The sequence below is a fragment of the Lactuca serriola genome, chromosome 8 (assembly GCF_051521515.1).
Source record: "Lactuca serriola cultivar US96UC23 chromosome 8, Lser_US96UC23_V15, whole genome shotgun sequence".
Classification (NCBI taxonomy): Eukaryota; Viridiplantae; Streptophyta; class Magnoliopsida; order Asterales; family Asteraceae; genus Lactuca; species Lactuca serriola.
The window spans coordinates 58,422,799-58,445,571 of record NC_136415.1 but is presented as its reverse complement, the minus strand read 5'-3'; the positions used below and the strand labels follow the sequence as shown (position 1 = coordinate 58,445,571).

The following is a 22,773-nucleotide window of genomic DNA, read 5'->3' as shown; positions in this document are numbered from 1 at the left end:
GCGACTCCTTAAGCAAATCTTGGGGGTCTACACGTGACAATATATTATCACTTTGAGGAAAAAATTCAGTACTAAATTCCTCATCCACATCCTCATATGCATCTTTATAATTTTTGGGAGGTGTCTCAAACGCAATAGACATTTTTTTTGTTCAACTGATCTATCACGCAAAATACTTGTTCTGTTTGTGACGCCAATATGAAGGGATCATTGTGTTGGCCTAAATTGTTTAGGTAACCAATATTTACCCAAAATTGTCCTTCTTCACACCACTTCTATTCCTACCCAATCACACTTGAAAATTGCAATATTTTTAACATGATAATCTAGTACTCATATCTCCTATAAAACGCCACAATAGTGTTTTTTTTTTTGGTATAGGTGACAACTTCTTTACCAGAAACGTGCATGTCATTTGCCATTACACTAATGCTACTGTTTTGGTGAACTTTACCTTCATGACGTTTTGTATGAAATGTATATCCATTAGTAGCATATGATTCGTATTTTAGTACATTCTTGTTAGCTCCCTTTGAAATCCATCTAAGGTTCTCCGATACACTCTCTATAGAAACCACTAACTCTCTCTCAACCTGAATATTAGTACAATGTAATCTTTTGATAAAGGTAAATACATTTACTAACGAAAAAATGGGCAATATGAAAAAAAATGTACCTCGTTTCGTAACTAACTACCAAACGTTTTACTATGCTCTTACTCTAGCCAAGTTTTTTGTGGGTGTTTAATTTCCAAAACCTCCTTTTGTCATCTACAATCACAATGAATCATATTACACAACACACATAAATGTACAAATGTAAAAAATCTATATATAAATGTATGAAACATACTACTTAATATACGGTTCAATTTCAGCCGTGTTTTGGAATACATAGAAATGAGCCTTGTTGAAAAGTTCTGGAGTAACCTTAACCATTTTACCCAATGATAGTGTAGTTGCGTCCATATGAGCATTATTATCTTCACCACTCTCAATTCCATTACTATTAGGCTTGTCAAGTGGAATACCAACAGTAAGCATGATTTTAATGAACTCACTAAAGAACTTAATTTTCTCTTCTACAACATTCTCTTTAGCAATGCATCCTTCAGGATTACTTTTTCTTCTCACATGTTCCTTAATAACCTTCATACACCTTTCAAATGGGTACATCCATCGAAAAAAATAGGACCACTTAATTTTACTTCTCTAACAAGGTGCACAGTTAAATGAACCATAACATCAAAAAAGGCTGGTGGAAAGTGTTTTTGTTACGAAGACATAACGTCACACATAACTCTTCTTGCATCTTATCGACCTCATCTACTTTGATTTCTTTGCTACATATTGATTTGAAAAAGAAAGACAGCCTGATAATAGCATTTCTGGTGGATGGATGCATAATAGATCGTATTTCAATGGGTAAAAATTGTTGCATGATCATGTGGTAATCATGTGATTTAAGTCTGATCAACTTCCTCTAACACATACTCACCAAATTTGAAAGGTTAGAACAATACCCTTGTGACCCTTGAGTTGTACAATGTTTCGTAAAACTTGTCTTTTACTTCTGGCGTCAGTGTGTAACCTACTGCGGGATAGGGGGTGGTGTTGCCTTGTCTTTGAGGATGTAATTCTATTTTTATACCAAAAGACTCCAAATCCATTCACACATTTAGTCCATCTTTTGTCTTAAATGGACTGTTCAGATATGTCCCAACTAGACTCTCAGTCACATTATTTTAGGTATGCATAAAATCTTTACAATGAGGGACCAAATTATGAGGCCAATACCTAAGACGTTCACACGATATATTAATTTTCTTTCAATATGTGTTTTGTTCTTGGCTAACATCTTGTTTTGAAGCTCTCTTTGTTTTTTAATCTTCCCACTTCTTCCTATAAAAATTTCTTCCTCTTTTGATTCATTGATCTTAGCTCCCTTTCCCCCATGTGTTTTTAATATTTCTGACCTTGTTATATATTTGTTCCCCATTTGTAGGTTCTGGAGCGGTGTCAAATTCTTGTTTTCCATTAAACACCTTCTTGTGATTTCTAAACGGATGTTTATATGGTAGATGACGTATGTGACCAACATAACACTGCTTATTAGAATCATAAAGCCTAATACAATCTTTTTCTTCCCCACATACCACAAAGCCTTTATATCCACTATAAGGATGTCCACTTAATGTACCGAGGGCAGGGAAATCATTAATTTTCCATAAAACAACTACACACAAACAAAAAAATATCTCCCATATATGCATCAAACATTTTAACTCCAACATCAAATAATAGTTTCAAATCATCAATCAAAGGTGCTAAGAACACATCAAGATTGTTTCCTGGCATTCCCAGTATTACTACTTCCTCCATGCATGTTGACACCATCGGCCGAAATGCCAAGCTGCAAATTTCGTGGTTCAATACCGAAGTCAAGAAATTTGTCTTTTATGGCAGACCATGCGGATGAATCTGTCGGGTTACGTAAAACACTAGGATCAACTTGTCTATTTAACGTGTGCCATATTAAATCTTTAGCAATTGAATTTGATTGGAATAATCATTTCATTCGTGGAATAATGGGAAAGTACTAAAAAACTTTTGCATGAATATTTTCACAAGTTTTGTTTTTTTTTTCCATCCACCTTCCATCTTGGTTTCCCACAAGTGGGACATACTATGATGTCTTTGTATTCATTCCTGTAAAGAATGTAGTTGTTAACACATGCATGTATTTTTGTATATCTTGACCCCATTTCTATCAATGATTTCTTAGCCTCATGTGCACTACTACATGGTTCATTATCGTCAAGTAGAATCTTTTTAATCAAAAACAAGAATTCAGAAAATCACTTATCTGAAACACCATACTTGATCTTCACATTGACAAGTTGAACACCTGCAGACAACTTTTTGAAGTCTACAATCCCTTGCAAAGGAGATTCTTATCATCTTTTAATAGTTTTTTAAACTTTTTAGGATTTTCTATGAATTTTTGTTATGTGGCTTAAACAATCTCTATTGTTTTTGGGGCATTTGTTGGAATTCCTTCATCTGCAAAACCTGTGGAATAAGCAAAGAATGACGTGTCCCTTGAATATTTTTCTTTAGAAGCCACATTACTTGTTGGGGTCTCTTTTTCTCCATGCTTAGTGCAATTGGTATAGTTTTGATCGATTCCATATCTGAATAAATGAAATTCCACAGTCTCAACACACTGACTATGTGGTTTACACAATAAGTGCATGTACATAGAATTTTTAGTTTTCTTTAAACATTTATTAGGTTCAATAGTCCCCAAGACCTCGTAATTGGTTATTACATAATCAATAAAGTTTAAAACACCATCTTTATATTGTTGTTTATTTCTAAGAACCTCCATCCACGACTTGTCCATATTAATATATAAATTATGTTTAATAGATCTTCAACCAATCATCTATAGTTAATGAGTATTCATAATGCTACTTACATTGATCAATCCCAGTCCCGCGCACAAGAAAAGGTTGTAATTGTTGAAGATATTAGGGTTAACTTTTTCTGATTTAGGATCGACAAAGTAGGGTATGATGTTTGGGTAATACTAAAATATATAAAATAAATTAGTACATGTCAATTACACAATTAATGATTTTTATTATGTGAATCCAATAATAATAATGCAAATAACATGGATCTAAGGTCATGGGATGGTTCTATGATCCTGTTGTTAGGGAGTATGCATGTTGGGTACGACCCATGACCCAAGATCGATCGAGTGATTAGATACATTATATGTGGTTGGTTCTAGGGTTATGGATTGGTTCTATGATCTTGTTGCTAGGGAGCATGCATGTTAGGTACGACTCATGACCCATGATCGGTCGAGTGGATAGATATATTGCATGTGGTTGGTTCTAGGGTTATGGGTTGGTTCTATGATCTTGTTGTTAAGGAGAATGCATATTAGGAATGACCTATGACCCAAGATCGATCGAGTGCATAGATATATTGTATGTCGTTGGGTCTAGGGTTATGGGTTGGTTCTATGATCTTATTGTTAGGGAGCATGCATGTTGGGTACGACCCATGACCCGATATCAATCGAGTGGATAGATACACTATATGTAGTTGGGTCTAGGGTTATAGGTTGGTTCCATGTGTAGTGATCTATCACTTTGTGATGATTACTGAAAAAAATACGGATAGGTGTAGAAGGTAGTATGTGCCCATACTACTGGAAGCACATGATCTGTACGAGGTTCAAGGAAAGTTACAAGGCTAATAGGGAACTATTTGTTGGTAGATAGTATGGTATAACGCTAGGGTTAGTTGTGTCTGTTTTTGTCTCTATTAGTATTTTAGTTATGGTTACTCCAGATGATGACGAATTTGGTGCTTGTTCGGGGCCCAAGCGGTCATGATAGTTGGGGCGTGAATGGTGCATACCTTTAAGTTATTTGATTCTAAGGTGTCGAAGACCTTGTTCAAAGTAGTACCAGTTTGAATTTCAAGGCTTAAGTACGAAGCGAATGTGATGATCGCCTTAAGGATTGCAAATTAAGGCTCGGTGGCCGACCAATGGTTTGGGATGTCATTTTCGACAACACGATTATGTTTTTCTTGCCTCCCGTGTTTGAGTGAGTAGAGATCGGATGTGCGTCAATCGATATATGGAACAAAGGAATGGTATTCTCCGCATCGATTCCTACCGCAAGGGGGTAAAATCTGGTTCATAGCAAATCATTTTTGTCTTTCAGTATAAGGACGTTCGAGATTGATTGTCCCCAAAATGGTGGCTAAAGTGGAGAGCATGCCGTGTGTCGAGCTTGCGAACAAGTTTTGAGAATATCGGGTTTCTCCGTTGGCAGATAAGAGAATTATATTGTTATGTTTGGTTTACCAGAGCTACTGCTAGAGCATTCATAAAGGATTCTGGAAGTTTCAGTAGTGTGAGACTGTGGGTCATGTCTTCGAATGCAAGATTTAATTATGCAAGGTTCGCTTCTAAGGGTTCCTCATCAATCAAATGGTATCCCAGTTGACTTCGTTAGAAATAAGGCATGGATGTGTTGGGAGGAACCTGATGTCTCCATCTGAGATTTAGAGATTCCTCTAGTTTGGTTGATTATTATTCGAAAGTTTATCGTATTCCATATTATGCTTGCCGAGGGTCAAGATTGGTATGTATCTTGTGGAGATGGTCTGAGGCTCTGTTGATTGTAGATGTCAGTTGGTAGTAGTTTGAACCCTGAGTGGGGGGAGAACTGAGTATTTTTCTTGGAAGGTTATTGGTCAACTCAATTTTGTGGGCTTAGTGTAATGGGTCAAGAGAATCTACTATTTTAGTTTGTAGGGTTTTTGGTTTGGGGTTATGTATGCATGCAAGAAAGAAGGTAGGATATCATTGAAGTGCTCGTGGTTAGGAAGTCTTCTTATTATGTATCTCAAGGATCCACTAGAATCCTTCATGTTCATGAAGAGTTTAAGGAATGGTCAGAATACGAGCAAAGATCAAGTTTCCGTCATGATTATGTCTACAAGGACGCATGTGAAAGTTGTCGGGCAAGGAAGTTGTCGTGTTCAATAGTTCCTTCGAAATCACCTGGGATCATGATTAAGTTGTCGTGTTCAGTATGTGTGGGATCATTGCGTTTAGTTGTCGATCCATTTTTGATCGTTGTTTATTTTGTTCCTCATCAACAATTGAGCTTATTCGAAGGCTTCAAGTTATGTCAATTAGAGGTGCAATTGATGTGTTAACCTTTCGTCAAGTTCTGTAAGGTGAATATCTTGGTATCTGTGTATGTGTACTCTCGACTGTTTGATTGTGAAATCGTTTTTCCTATTAGGCTTGAGTTGGCAGTTGTTCTTGTTTATTAGGAGTGCGGATGTCAGAGCGAAGTTGTTTAGTTTTTCAAGTGTAACCATGAGCCTACGTAGAGCCCAATTTTGGCATGTCGCGTTGGCCGGGTTAGTATTTGGATTGATTCGATGAGGGTTCTGACAACATTTCTGGATAATTTTAGGAATTTTTGTCTCCGAATATGGAAGTTTTATTGGTTTAATTACGCATTGGTGGGATATTTTCACATTCATTTAAGGTGTGGGATATTTTTTTGATTGTTTAGGAGAATGTTTCTACTAGCGGTTGAGGTTAGTCACTTCATTTGATCAACTAGTACTTTACCCTTTTGGGTGAGGGTGTAATGAATAAGGAATGCGTTGGATTTGGGTTGGTTGTATAAATCTTGACAGTCCATCAAATACTGTTGTGAGGGGTGTATTGTTGGAATAGTGTCTAAGGCTGCAACTATATTAGACAAGTATTTGACCCGGTTGTGCATGGTCCTTTTGGGTTGCCTTCACCATAGCAACTTGATAGGATGATTTATTACGAGAGAGTAAATATTATTAATATATTATGAGAATAATATAATGAATAATATATTTGTTATTTGACTAATATAAGTCATAGAATTAATTAGAATTAATTTGGTGACTTAAAGAGATTAATTAAATAAAGGGGTATAAACTGTCAATTGTTTGATAGTTAAACTTTAGACTGTAAATCCTTATTGATATAGGATTGGACGATTTCTAGGGCTAGGATAAGCCAAAATCGTCCAAAAGGGTTATCAAGGAAAGGATATGGATTAACTTAAAGTCTAAGTTATCTAATTAGGGTTTAGGTTGTAACCCTTAAGGAGTCTACAAGTATAAATAGACCCCATGGCATAGGGAATTCGACACATCTCATAAAGTAAGAGAACCCTGGCTGAATTCCTCCCCTCTCCTCTCTCCTAAATCATCTTTCTTGCTATTGGTGTTTGTAAGCCATTAGAGGAGTGACATTTGTGACTCTAGAAGCTCCAAGACCTCAAGATCAACAAGGAACTCAAAGGTATGATTCTAGATCTGTTTCAATGTTGTTATTTAACCTAATTAGTCATTAGAAGACTTGGATTCAAAGCATGTTTATTAGAAAGCCTAGATCCAAGCATTAGGGTTTTGCATGCGCACATAGGAATGTTCTTATGGCTAAAACCCATCAGTGGTATCAGAGCCTAGCTTGGTTTTCTTTAAATTGTTGCTTGATTAACTGAAACAAACCTGCAAAATTCGATTTTTAGGTTTCTGAGTCATGGACTCGGCGAGTTCCAAGGTGGACTCGGCGAGTAGGCCTGACTCGGCGAGTCCCCTTGTGCACTCGGCGAGTCCAGGCGTCAGGAATGGCCAGATTCGGGATTTTTTCATAATTATCTTATGGAAACTTACCTTAATCATAATAGATCAATCTAAATCCGATTTTATGATATATATATATATATATATATATATATATATATATATATATATATATATATATATATATATGACTATTATCTTGATCTAGTTAAAGGTATTTATCAACTAATAAAATATTTAATTTCCTTATATGATAATTAATTAATTATTTTAATTATTTTGGTAATTATCTTTCAAAGAAATCTTGAATAAAATCAAATATAGATAATTAGGATATTAATTGTTAATTGGAATTATTTGTTATTTGATCCTCCATGTTTTAAATGTTTAAAACTTACCCACAAGTTTTGAAATTTATATTTGTGATTAAAAGTTTTAATTTAGACAACTTAAATTTCAAACCCTAGATTTTAAAAGCTTTAAAATACAACCCTATACTAATATGATATTACTAGAATAATATATATATATATATATATATATATATATATATATATATATATATATATATATGTATAACTAAATGCTAGTCTTACCGTTAGTAGGCCTCATTCACGAAGCCGATCTATAAGGTGGGTATAAGGTTGCGGCCTATAAAATGGCGCTTAATGGGTGTACACTCACACCTACCGCTTGCTTGATTGGTGGAGGGTCGTTAGCCGAACGGGTAGGATGGGGCAACCTCATCCTCTCATTAAAAGTATAATAAGAAATATAAAGTAACTACATATTTTTTAAAAATTTCCCAATCCTAGTTACTTTAGGAAAAGTGAATTGATGCAATCCCATGAAATTACACTTTGCACCTTGCTAAGAAGTTAGTGGAGCATGTGTGGTTTACCGGCACACTAATTGGTTCTAAGCGAAGGTGGCAAAGGGTGATTCATTGTTTATCATAGTTCGATGGAGCGTGTGTGGTTTACCGGCACATCGAATAGGTGATCGTTACAATGAAGGCACCATGTGAATTTGCATGGTAATTCACACCCGCTTTGTGATCCTCGGCATCCCAGTCACAAACGAGAGGGGCATATCGAGATTTAAACATGCCATTGAATAGTTTCAATGAATCTCATCCGAACCTAGGAATTCTCAAAAACACTTAGGACTAATAGTTTAAGTTTTGTAATGGAGAATTAGTGAATCGTCATTCACTTACCTTCAATTTATTTGCATGTTAGATTACGGCATCCCTTTTCTAGTATGTAAATGTTATTGTTGGATCCTAGCCCTAATTTTTCTTATTGGGTGATAATTAGGGATTCTTATTCTAATCTATCTTTGTCCTTTTCTAATTGTAGATGTCGAACGCAAACAAAGCTGTTGCTAGTTCTTTCACGTTGATGAGCCTTTGCCAAAAGGTCACCTTCGATGGAACGAACTTTAGCGAATGGATAAGATACATTCGCACCATTGCTCACTATGAGGATAAGGAGTATGTCCTCGATGAGAAGCTCGAGAAAATCAACCCCGAAGTTGCTACTCCCGCCGAAATCACCGCTTTTGAAACTCATGAGCGAGATGCAACGAAGGTACATTGCATCATGATCGCTACCATGAACTCCGAATTCCAAAAGTCCTACGAGGACATGTACCCGTATGAAATGCACCAAGACTTATTGGAGAGATACCACCAAAACGCGAGACAAGAGCGTTATGAGATTTTCACCAACATGATTTCCGCAAAGATGGGTCATGGAGAATCTCTTACCGTGCACCTGCAAAAGATGCAAAGGTATGTCGACCGCCTTCGCAAGTTAAACGTTGACTTCGGTGAAGACTTGGCGATCGATATGGTGCTTCACTCTTTGCCTCCGATGTACAATCAATTTAGGATGACCTACCACATGAACAAAGAAGAGGTCACCCTAAGCAAACTCCAAGGTCTCTTGAGGGTCGCTGAGAGCAACTTCAAGGACAAGTCTGTTGCACCTACTCCCAATCCGTCCGCTGCTCCTGTCTTGGCTGTTGGTCATGGAAAGGGAAAGAAGAGGAAAGCTTCATCAAAGAACTATCGCAAGGTGAAAGCCCGAGATGGTGCCTCTTCTAGTGGGACCAAAGTTGATCCCGCTAAGCCCTGCTCTAACCCGAAGGAGGTAGAGTGCCACCACTGCCACAAGATAGGACATTGGAAGAGAAGCTGCCCAGATTACCTGCAAGAAATCAAAGAGGAAAAGATCAAGCCATCTTTCGCAGGTATATACACAATCAAATCTAACGATTCTAATCATGCTATTTCTTGGGTTCTTGATACCGGTTGTGGTTATCACATTTGTTCTAATGTGCAGGGACTAAGAAGAAGTAGGGATGTGGAGCAAGGAAGGATCAATCTAATCATGGGGAACAGAAGATCTTTGCCTGTGACCAAGATTGGAGTGTATTCTTTAGTGCTTAGGAATAGTTTGGTTTTAGATTTGAACAATTGTTGCTATTCGCCAGAAATGGCTAGAAACATCATTTCATTTCATGGTTTATATAGACAAGGATTTAGATTTTCTTTTAATAATGAGAATGGTTCTATTTTGGCTTATCTAAATGGTGTCTTTTACTTTGAAGCTATACCATGTAATGGAATATATGAAACCGTTATGATTGTTGATAAATTAGGAAATGATGTTTTGAATATTGATTCTTCCACTGGTATGGATAAAGCATCCTTGTGGCATTTTCGTCTTGGACATGTCAACAAGAAACGCATAGCACAACTCCAAAAGGATGGAGTGTTGGAGTCATTCGACCTTAGGGAAGATGACACATGCGAGTCTTGTTTTCTTGGAAAGATGACTAAGTCACCCTTCACAAGTACATGTGAAAGGGGCGAGGGTCTATTGGAACTAATAAATACCGATGTATGTGGACCGTTTAGATCAACCACGAAGGATGGGAACCGATTCTATGTGACTTTTACCGATGACTATAGTAGATATGGGTATATCTACTTAATCAAGCAAAAGTCAGACACCTTTGAAAAGTTCAAAGAGTTCAAGAATGAAGTGGAGAATCAATTGGGCAGGAAAATCAAGATGCTTCGATCCGATCGAGGAGGAGAGTACCTAAGTCTTGAATTCCACGATTATCTCAAGGAGTGTGGAATAGTTTCACAATTAACGCCTCCTAGGACACCGCAGTTAAATGGTGTGGCAGAAAGGCGTAATCGAACCTTATTGGATATGGTTCGCTCTATGATGAGTCGTGCTTCACTACCTATCTCTTTTTGGGGGTATGCCTTAGAGACTGCCGCTCATATCCTTAACCGAGTCCCTACTAAGAAGGTTGCCAAAACACCTCACGAGATGTGGACAGGGAAAGCTCCCTCGTTGGCACATATCAAGGTTTGGGGTTGCGAGGCTTTCGTAAGACGAGATACTCACGACAAGCTTGAACCTCGAAGTGAGCAATGTATTTTCATCAGCTACCCGCAGACATCCTTTGGATATCTCTTCTATAGACCGAAGGACAATGTTGTCTTCGTTGCGAGGAGAGGAGTTTTCCGAGAGCGAGAACTCATGAGCCAAGGAAACAGTGGGAGGCAAATCGAACTTGAAGAGATTCAAGAGTCGATAGATGAAGGAACCTCTACCGCTGGCATTCAACCCGAGGAGGAAACTCCGGTTGAACCGATTGACGAATCCTTACCTCTTAGACGTTCCGATAGAGTTAAAGTTCATCCCCAGTTTTATGTCTTTCATATTACTACCGAAGGGGACACGTATATTAGTGATGGTACACTAGTAAACCTTGATGAACCTAATAGCTATAAGGAAGCCATGGCAGGCCCGGAGTCTATAAAGTGGAAAGAGGCAATGGATAGCGAGATCCAATCCATGTATGATAACCAAGTTTGGAATTTGGTTGATTACGTGCCCAGACATAAGACCGTTGGGTGCAAATGGATCTTCAAGAAGAAGACCGACGTGGATGGAAACGTACACACATATAAAGCGCGATTGGTCGCGAAGGGCTTTACTCAAACTCCCGGAGTTGACTATGATGAGACCTTCTCACCAGTTGCGAAAATTAAATCTATTAGAGTGATGCTAGCAATTGCCGCATTTCATGATTATGAGATTTGGCAAATGGATGTCAAGACCGCTTTCCTTAACGGAAAGTTGGCTGAGGATGTTTACATGGCTCAGCCAGAGGGATTTGTGGATCCGAAGCATCCGGATAGAGTGTATAAGCTTGAGAAGTCTATTTATGGACTTAAGCAAGCATCTCGCAGATGGAATCTTTGCTTCGATGAGAAAGTCAAAGAGTTTGGATTTGTACGAAGCGAAGACGAATCTTGTGTATATGTCAAAGCCAGTGGGAGTATAGTAAGCTTCCTCGTTCTATATGTCGATGACATATTACTCATAGGAAACGACATCCCGACTCTGCAGGAGGTTAAGTCCTGGCTCGGGAAGTGCTTCGCTATGAAGGACCTCGGAGAGGCTTCTTACATTTTGGGAATAAGGATAGTAAGAGAAAGAAGTAAGAGACTAATTGGACTTAGTCAGAATACTTACTTAGAGAAGGTACTAAAACGTTTTAGTATGGAAAACTCAAAGAAGGGAGAACTACCGATACAAAGTAATGCCAAATTGAGTAAGACTCAAAGTCCGAGTACCGAAGCTGAGATAGCAGAAATGAGCCGAGTACCATACGCTTCCGCAGTTGGCTCAATCATGTACGCTATGACTTGTACTCGCCCTGATGTAGCCTTCGCTTTGAGCATGGTTAGCAGATATCAAGGGAATCCTGGCAAAGCACATTGGATTGCGGTGAAAAACATCCTTAAGTACCTTCGGAGGACGAAGGAATGGTTCTTAGTCCTCGGAGGGAGTGATGACTTGAAGGTGAGAGGGTATAGTGACGCCAGCTTTCAGACCGACAGGGACAACTACCGTTCGCAGTCGGGCTGGGTCTTTGCCCTAAATGGAGGAGCAGTGACATGGAAGAGTTCCAAGCAGGAAACCGTAGCTGATTCAACGTGCGAATCAGAGTACATTACAGCGAGCGAAGCGTCGAAGGAGGCAATATGGCTAAAGAACTTCATCGGTGATCTTGGAGTTGTACCTTCCATAAAGGAGCCAATGGAGATTTTCTGTGATAACGAAGGCGCGGTTGCCTTGACCAAGGAACCGAGGGATCATGGTAGATCAAGACATATCGACAGAAAGTATCACTTCATTAGACATCGTGTAGAAGAAGGACAACTCGTAGTGAAGAGGATATCATCAGAAGATAACCCAGCAGATCCGCTTAAGAAGGGACTGAGTAGGGTTAAGCACTTGCAGCATGCTAGGAGTATTGGGCTGAAGGATGATATTAGCATAGATTAGATAGTATTAGAAACGTGTAATAGATAAATGTAATTGACATTTGATGATTAATTAAAGGAGTTTTATTTATGAGTAATGTTACTATCTTATGTTAATTGTTTAGCTATTGTTTCACTTTGCATGTTTTGACTTCCAGAATAATTGAGTTTATTAGGAATAATCGAATTGTTCAAATGGTCCACAATCGTTCATATGTTGGGAGTAGATATGAATGAAGATTGTCATGAATTGGTGTGTAGAATGTCTAAATGGTGTTAGACATAGCAAAAGATTGTTGCAACGTTCATGAGTGCTTATGAACTAGTTTTGAGCATTGGAATAAACCCGCGCTTGCTGGAATCACCTTATGGAATACGATATAAAAGGTGATCGCAAGACGATAATATCATATAGTCTTAAAACCTAGATATATGGTTTGTTATTTGTTTATTGATTGTACATTGATAATACGAAAACGCATCAGTAACTTGGTGTTATAAAACGTATTGTTGTGTATAGTTGGTTAATGAATAAGTAAATGCATATAAGTCGAAGTTTATCTGTAACTTTTATCTAAGAAGGTAAAAGTGATATCTCGGCCGCTCGATGATTTGATTTGACTTATGTGTCGGGCCCGGTCAGAACTGAATTGATGTGTTCGATTAAGTTCTATGTCAAATAAATCAGAGATCGAGAAACCTAAATGCTTGACTAACCATTCCATAGGATTGTTAGCATGATATCTAACAGAGGACTGTACGTTCCCTTATCTAAAGGACAAGATTGATTAGATCAGAGTTGACAGCGTCTTTGAGAGCTACGATTGCAAACCGAATTGTACCTGTAAATATAGTTACTAGACTTATCCAAGTGGGAGACTGTTGGAATAGTGTCTAAGGTTGCAACTATATTAGACAAGTATTTGACCCGGTTGTGCATGGTCCTTTTGGGTTGCCTTCACCATAGCAACTTGATAGGATGATTTATTACGAGAGAGTAAATATTATTAATATATTATGAGAATAATATAATGAATAATATATTTGTTATTTGATTAATATAAGTCATAGAATTAATTAGAATTAATTTGGTGACTTAAAGAGATTAATTAAATAAAGGGGTATAAACTGTCAATTGTTTGATAGTTAAACTTTAGACTGTAAATCCTTATTGATATAGGATTGGATGATTTCTAGGGCTAGGATAAGCCAAAATCGTCCAAAAGGGTTATCAAGGAAAGGATATGGATTAACTTAAAGTCTAAGTTATCTAATTAGGGTTTAGGTTGTAACCCTTAAGGAGTCTACAAGTATAAATAGACCCCATGGCATAGGGAATTCGACACATCTCATAAAGTAAGAGAACCCTGGCCGAATTCCTCCCCTCTCCTCTCTCCTAAATCATCTTTCTTGCTATTGGTGTTTGTAAGCCATTAGAGGAGTGACATTTGTGACTCTAGAAGCTCCAAGACCTCAAGATCAACAAGGAACTCAAAGGTATGATTCTAGATCTGTTTCAATGTTGTTATTTAACCTAATTAGTCATTAGAAGACTTGGATTCAAAGCATGTTTATTAGAAAGCCTAGATCCAAGCATTAGGGTTTTGCATGCGCACATAGGAAAGTTCTTATGGCTAAAACCCATCATGTATATGGACTGAGTAAAAAAGCCTAAGAAAACTTTATTGCATGGTTTTTATTTGATTTATTGCTTTCGAGTAGGAGCATGCGTTTAACTGTCTATTGTCTTCTAACTGCATGCAACAATGTTCTGCATGGCGTTGAATAGATAGCAGTCTAGCATGTTGAAATCTTTTTAGGTTAAAGAATGGTATGGCTTGTGTTCTGTTTGGAAAGTACTGGGAGGGATGTCGATCGGCTTCCAATAGGTCGATAGATTATAGTTGTATGCCTAGAGGCACACTACAGTGTTGGTCGTAAGTCTTCATACCCGTGATTGGATGATGACAACAGTGGTTTAGCAACACGAGCTTTTCGTTACGATGTTGAGATGGTGTCATGATGTATCGTGAACTATCGTAGATACGACTTGTGTGAGTTGAACCCAATAGTTGTATAGCAAAGACTCATATGCTTTCATCATTAGCCTTATGACATAGTTGGTGTTTTTGAGCGATATGGAATTAGTACCGGTGGCTCAGTTTGGGTCAGGCTTTGGTAGGATGTTGACTTGTTCGAAAATTCATAGTGATATGTATCTATAGCCCCCATGTAGAGTGCTTTATTAATGGATCCATGGTTGTCTTATGCAAATCGTTTCAGTGGTGTTTAGATACCAATGGTCGAGTGTGTAGCGAGTTTCTTTAATGATCCATCAGGTGGTGGCACACCTAAATTGGGATGAAGTTTGGCCACTACATGGAATATTGGTTCGTCCGTGACTATGCTCGTGGGGATGGTGAGTTATTGTAACAACGTAAATTTTCAAACCAAAATTTTCAAATTTTAAAACACATTTTTCTCAATTCAAACATTTCAAAAAGTGTTATATTATCAAATCATCCAACACATATCCCAAAAACTGAATATATAACAATCCAGGATCCTCTCAAACATAACTCAAATCTCGGATGTGTGTACAATCAAGCCGAAACCTTCCTGTGATCCTAAGAAGTACCTGAAACACATAATACATAACACGGTGAGCATAAAGCTTAGTGAGTTCCCCAAAATACCACACATATCTCATTAGTCTCTCATGGCTATACTCAGATAAGACCCTCCGGTCAATGTGTCTCAATGGGACCCTTTGGTCCCACAACTCAGTTGGACCCTCCGGTCCCTCAACTCGGCGACTCAATATAATACACAAGATATAAATCACAAACACAACTAGCAAGATATATCAATACACAGTATATGCACATAAGACCCTCCGGTCACACATAGAATACCACCCAAGGTAAGTATAGTGAGAAGACTCGCCTCGTAAGAACTCGGATAATCTCGAACTCGAATCACCGGTCTAGCCTTCGCCTAACACAACGATAATAATCCCTAATTAATAAGGCTCTCACTTAAGATAAACTAACCCTTCTATAAACTCACAGAAGGGAAAAAGACCATTTTACCCCTCTATGGCCTTATAGTCCACAAATTGACCAAACCCTAAAAGTCAACCGAAAGTCAACGGCAAGGAGTATGCTACGCGTACCAGCTCTCTACGCTGGGCATACTCGGCTGCCATGCAAGTCATCGGGGATGCTCGACCCCTACGCTGCACGTACTGGGATTACGCCCAACGTACGTCCCAGTTTCACTCTCCTCACGTTTTTGGTCTTAATCGGTTAAGACATTGGCTCATATCATAGATCTGGACTCCCTAATGTCTCTTAATCCATAAAGTCAGTGACTTTAAGCCTTTGCATGGCTGATTAGGTCACAAACACTCAAAACACCCATCCTTTTTCCTCATGAAGCTCATATCTCATGCATGGCTTACTCCTAACGTCCAAGATTGGATTTTTATGACTCTACTCCCCAAAATATACTAAAAGGGGACAAATCAAGGTCTCTGGAGCTTATTATCTCATAAAGTCTCCATCTTTTGGGACAAAACCCTAAAATACCCCATAAAAAATGCACAAATCAAAAGAGTGAGAAAGCTTGAAGCTTTATACCCCTAAGTGAAGCTTTCCACACAGCTAAGCTCAGATCCACAAGCCTGGACTATCACTCTTCTTCTCCAAAGCTTCTTCTCCACTTCAAGAACACAAGATTACACTCACAAGCTCTCAAATGCACACACAAGCTATAAGAACGAAGATTTAGGGTTAGGAGGGTTTGGTGTCTGGGAATGGTGGCTAGGAATGAGGCCATCACTTCCTTTATATAGGGCCACACCCCCAAATTAGGGTTTTCATTCTGGGTCTAGTACGCCCAGCGTACTAGGTGGCCTCCGCGTCTAATGCACGCACATGAGTACGCTGAGCGTACACTCTAGTACGCCCCGCGTACCCATTTACCACTTTTTCTCTACAAAAGGGCCAAATGGACAAATGCTCAATAGATTAGGGTTCACAAGGTATACCTGGACTTGGGGTCTTACAGTTATGACTAATTGTTGGGGAGTTAAGTGTTCATTTGAGGTCTTTCAATCATGAATTTCCTAAGCGGTGATTAGGTTGGTTCTTACGGTTAGAACCTTTTGAGTGATCGGCTCAACATGGTATGGCAACTTCTCTAGTCTTAAGTACTAAGAAATAGGTATGTCAAGGGGTTTGGTCATCAATACTTAAGCATGACTACTTGGATTGCAGACCGATAGGTTTCCAATCCTGCGAGGTTACCATTGAGTTTAGTTGTTGTAGTTATATAAGTATAGATGGTTAGGTTGACTCGATGAAGTGGTCTAGGTTCCGAGAGGTCTGGAGAACCCTTTTGCTGATTCATTAAATGAGTAGTATGAGAGTTTTTTTCAACGATTCTAGCCAAAGCGGATTTTAAGGACAAAATTCAGTTTAATTGGGGAAGAATTGTAACACCCGTTTCCAATTTTGCGATTTCTAGTTAGAGCCAATAAATATAATGAATATTTTTATAGTTAAAGACTAAATATTGTAGGTTTGGCAAGTAAATCTTTAAATATTATTAAAAGAGAACCTTTAATTCTAACTTGAAGAAATCAGGGTCATTGATTGTATTTCGATCCTATATTTTTTTTTCACCATTGGATTATTTGATGACATCATATTTGTCAGCTTTTTTATTTTTGTCCATAAATTTTATAAAATATATATTACGTTTCAAATTAGGAAGTCTATTAATCACAATTAAATCTCACAAAAAATAAAATGAATTAAGTTAGGAATTCTATTAATAACAGTTAAATCTCACCAAAAATAAAATTAATTAAATTAGAAATTCTATTATTGACAATTAAATCTCACCAAAAAAAATTTAAAAAAAAGCCCCATCCCATCCCTCATTACCAGTACCCCTACCCTCTTTCCCTTTTTTCTTTACATAATTTATCTAACCTAAGTTTTGTAGATGGGAAGAAAATGGGGAAAGAAGAAATAGAATATATGTCGGCTTCGATCTGTGTAGACTAGTCTTGTGTTCGATCATCATTAAAAAAGGAGGAATTATATAGAGATAAATTTCTTTGGATTCTAATTTAATTTGGTCGCAGTTTAGATCGATTTTGGGTACGTTTTAGATTATGTTTCTTTTATTCTGTTTCAATCTATAAAACCTTTCGATTTAAGTTTAAATCCATAATGGTTACGTTTTCTGAATTTGCTTCGATTTTTGTTCTTATGATCTGTATTGTTGATTTTGATTTTTTAAGTTATAGATATCAAGAGAGCAAAATGATGGACACAGCAGCACCGCTACCTCTAATCCATTGTTTCAATTTGGAAGATATGTCTACTAGGTAGTAAATTTGTATATGTCAATTTCTTTTTTATATTTACGTTTTTGTATATTCATTTAGTCAATGATTTTTTTTGGCTTACCAGGTTGTGAATGGAAGATATATACTCGAGTCAATATCTATAATGTTTTACCCATTCGATCCCTTCTTGGATCTTCGATCCCTTCTTGGATCTGGAGATGAAATTTAAACCCTTATACCATTGAGTGATCCACATATTCTACAACTCAGCAAAACCTAGTAGTGATATGTGTTTTGATTTATTGTAAAAAACATCTTTAAAAATACAAAGTGGGTTCTCAGAAATAAGTTATTACTTATCATTTTTTAATATTATAAAAAAACATCTTTTAGACTCAATAGCAAAGAAAATACAAAGTTTTAGTATACCATGTAAACAAATTAAATCGATAATTCTTATTGGAAAATGTTTGGGATTGATTAATTTTGGTTAATTAGCAGGGTTTTTTTGGTTAACTTGTGTTGTCTGGGCATGCCGAGAAGCATAGTAAGAACCTTGCACAACCTTATTTTTTCATTTAACTGGTTTGAATCTTCTTATTGAGTTTACTTTCTCAATGATAAATGAGTACATCCTACACTCTTGAAAATAGGGTTGGTAACATTGTGAGTATCAAGGTTTTCTCAGCAATAAGAGAAGATATTAGTGTAAAAGTTGCAATATAAACAATTTTTAATTACATAATAATAACTAAACAAAGATATGTGAAGGATTATCTTTATAATTTAAATTGCAATATATAACATAAAAATCGTATGAAATTTTCATTGTTCCATTCCATGCCTCATAAATATGTTTCTGGAATGGAATTACTTATTCTATTATCTTGCTTTTACGATTACGTATCCATTCCATTTCTTTGTTGTTCCATTCTTTGCAACCTCACATATCTCAAAAAGGTAATTCAGAACTCCATCATACAATAAAAAATGTTTTATAAACTCTTATAAGGGAAGAAGAAAGATAAGACTAAATGAGTGTATGGTGTTAATCTGATTATGATGTTCTTTTGTCTCTATTTGCATGTTTCTAGCTTTTTTGTAGTATTGTCTATAAAATATTGTTGTTATATTTGAAAGTTCATTTTACCATTTTTCATCTTTTTGTGTGTATATTTTAATCTTTCAGGTTTTTTTAAAGTATTTGATGAACCGTTTCTGCTTGGGAGTGGGGTGAAGTCAAGGGGCCTAAAACTAGAGGATAGTTGTATTTAGAGCCACTTAAATATTGAAGATTTTTGTTGCCATTAATTTCAATAATCATATGTACCCTAGAAGAGATATCATAACCATAGTTTATTTTATATAATGTTTTTTTGTATATTTATTAAATGTTGTACATGTGATGTCTACAAGGTGTTGGTATTTTTTTTTTGGCAAGTTATTATGCTATCTAACACCCTAATAATCTATAATATTGTATAAGATGGTGACAATTATTATTTTTTATTGCAACTTCTCTTCATATTGATTATCCATTATGGTTTGAGTTATGGAATGTTGCCACTGAGATGATTCCACATTGTGGGGCATTGGAATTAATTACAGAATGAGGCATGATTTATATGCCTTTTTGGGTATTGATAGAAATGTTTAATTCTTGCTCATATAGATCGATAAGTATTATACAATATGCTCTTTTAACCTTATATTATGACCTTTTCTGGAAAAAATTGCTTTTAGTATTGAACTTTCAAAAAAAAAGGTTCATATATAACATCATACTCTTAAAAAAATGATTTTTTTTTGAATTATTTTTTGTTGATATGGAAAATTACATTTTTTGTATATTGAAGATCATTTAAAGGATTATCTTATGGAAAACAAAATATTCATTAATAGCATTAAACTTTGCAAAAAAACTCATTAATAGCATCATACTTTAAAAAAAAAAGGATTTTTTTCGTATTCTTTTTGGCTAATCTAGAAAAGTTTAATTTTTATATACATTAGAGCTCAGTAATAGGATTATTTTGAAAACATTTTGTTAATGGAAAATACATTTTCATTTTCTTTCGCATATAGACAATTTATGTAAAAAAAACATTTCAAATATGAACCATTTATGTATTTTTGTTCACAAGTGAACCATTTATGTAATATATAAATTTAAATGTTAATTAGTAGGTAATTAATATGGTAATGGTCTAGGGAAAATTTGTTTTTAGTACTGAAATCTGCAAAAAAAAAAAAAAAAAAAAAAAAAAGTTTATTAACGGTGTTGTACTTTAAAAAAATATTATTTTTGAATATTTTTAGATGATATTGAAACGTTTCATGTTTTCCAACATTGAAGCTCATTTGTAGGACAGTGTTCTGGAAGCAAATTTCATTAATAGTGTTGAACTTTGCAAAAAAAAATTCATTAATAGCATCGTACTTTTAAAAAATATTTTTTTGGAATTCTTTTACTGCAGGTAGATTCCTTAAATGCCTACCTTGATGAACATATGTGGAGAAATCTTTTTGGAAAAGGATAAAATCCTGATATGACAACCCGAACAAGAAAAAGAAAAACTCAGTTTTGACTAACCAAATTTATTTAAAATATCTATTCATTTTAGTAGCTTACACACCATTTAGATGCTCTCAAAATAGCATATGAAATAACTTCGAGATGTAATAAAGCTAAAATGTTATTTGATATGTTTTGTACTTTCTAATGATCATTACCATGAAACATTTGAAGGATTTTTTTACCAGAAAGAATGTGATCAATATACAAAACAATGTCACATATTCATAACCTAATGTTCTTAAGTTACTATAATAAGGTCCTCCTGTAATAGTTGATTGGCCCTACCCAACTATCACATGCAAGTTAATGGATTTATGTTGTTCTAAATGTGTTAAAATGTTTCACTTAGGTGTTACTCAGCACATGGTCTGTGAACTATCCACATTGATTTCATGATTGAGAAGAACACATCACATCGACCAAGATCAGACCATCAACCATATTAGTGACCCCCACTGTGATTAGCAATGTAATTCGAGTAATCATCCAAAACAGATAATGAACTTTGAACTGTAATAATTCTAAAATCAATTCCTAAATTGTACATCAAACTTCCAACGTTAAACCTTGAACATTTTCAATTAATGTTACCGAGTTGATATACATTTGATTATTTAGGTATATCGTAAATTGTTTAGCTTCTCCTGTTAAATTATGGCGTGAACGTACAGTTTTACGTTTAACTGTAAACATGAGGTTTTAGTTTGGTTGTCTAACTAATGATTTGGATGAGACAAAAACATTTGATGAATGGATTCTTAAAATTAGTGAAGGTAATATTGGTGGCCCTAATGATGGTGAAGTTGAAGTTGAATTTCCAGAAGACGTTGTTGTTCACTCTACAGGTGACCATATTCATTCAATTTTATCCACCATTTATCCATCATTTGAAAACTATCTTGATGATCCATCATATTTTCAAGATAAAACTATTTTGGTACCTACAAATAAAGAATTCGATGCTACCAACGACTACATTTTAGGATTGATGAAAGATGAAGGGAAAACATATATGAGCTCAAACTCTTTATGTGAGATAGAGTTACCAGATTTTTTTGAGGAATCAATCTACTCTTCAGTTGTGTTGAATGGTTTTAAGGTGTCTATAATTTCCAACCATAAACTTACACTAAAAATAGGTGTTTCAGTCATGTTACTTCGTAATATCGAACAAACCAAAGGACTATGCAATGGTACTAGGTTACATATTGTTAGGATTGGAAGACACGTCATTGAAGCCTGAATCATATATGCTAGATTTTTCAACGAGACTACTTATATACCTTGCATGAAGTTAACTCCGTCTAATAAAATGATCTCATTTTGTTTTTAGCGGAGACAATTCCCCATAGTTGTTTATTTTATTATATATGGCCATTAACAAAAGTCAATGACAATAATTATCAAATGTTGGATTATACTTGCGTAGGCTCATCTTCACTCATTGTCAGTTATATGTTTTTTGTTTCTCGTGTCACAAGTGAAAAATAAATTAAAGTACTCATATATGACGAGGATCGTCCAACTAATAAAACAAAAAGTTGTGTCTACAAAGAGATCCTTCAACGATTATAGATATTCAAGTATTTCATTGTTTTTTTTCAAACATTTCAATGTTACCAATAATACTAAATCTGTTTCAGTTACTTTATTTTTTTATAGTGCCAACTTTTTTATACCTTTATATGTGTATTTTTATATGTTCTCCGCGTTTTATGCGGGTCATAATCTAGTAATTAAATAAAAGACATTATATGATGTAAAGGGGTTTAATTAAATAATAATAATAATAATAATATGGTGTGTGTATAGAGTGAATCGGGGGGAGGGGGGACGCTGATATAGAGAGGTGGGAAATATTGAGAGTAATGGAGATGTTTGCCTATAATATACTTGTTTTATAAATATTGGAGATGAAAGCTACACCGGAGAAGAAGGATCCGCCGTTGAGGAAGGCACTGTCGGGGACGATGGAATCACAGGTGAAGAGGACAACTACCGGAGCTAAAAATGGTTGTGAGAGGTAATCTTATTGTCGGCTATTGTCTTCTAAATGGAAATTAGGCTTGTGCATATTTAGTAAATGGGCTTCGTTTATGGGCTCAAATAATAGGAACTTCAAATCTAACCGGGTTAATGCAATTTCATAAGTGACACAATAACATATTGATTAGGCTTCTTATGCGAGATTAAAGGAAAGGTTATGAATATGTGGTGAGATTATTTCGAATTAACTATTTTATAGGTCATGAAATACTTATAATTATTTGGTAGGATGAATAGACATAATTATACG

The 22,773-nt window shown here is 35.9% G+C and overlaps 1 protein-coding gene and 1 pseudogene across 1 annotated transcript; one reads left to right on the top strand and one right to left on the bottom strand.

The window, feature by feature from the left end:
• LOC145066927 (L-type lectin-domain containing receptor kinase VIII.2-like) overlaps positions 1-142 on the bottom strand; it is a 15,101-nt pseudogene extending 14,959 nt beyond the window's left edge.
• Positions 143-20,975: 20,833 nt separating this feature from the next.
• On the top strand, positions 20,976-22,485 carry LOC145066925 (uncharacterized). The gene is made up of 4 exons (XM_079014164.1): positions 20,976-20,989; positions 21,096-21,173; positions 21,246-21,670; positions 22,391-22,485. The coding sequence occupies exons 1-4, from the start codon at positions 20,976-20,978 to the stop codon at positions 22,483-22,485; spliced, it is 612 nt and encodes a 203-aa protein (XP_078870290.1).
• The last annotated feature ends 288 nt before the right edge of the window (positions 22,486-22,773 follow it).

Bases quoted from the DNA above. Each gene is read 5' to 3' on its own strand.
- LOC145066925 (XM_079014164.1), top strand. The intron at 21,174-21,245 runs GTTTTAGTTTGG...TCTTAAAATTAG, and splicing joins CGTTTAACTGTAAACATGAG to TGAAGGTAATATTGGTGGCC. The intron at 21,671-22,390 runs GTACTAGGTTAC...TAAATATTGGAG, and splicing joins AACCAAAGGACTATGCAATG to ATGAAAGCTACACCGGAGAA.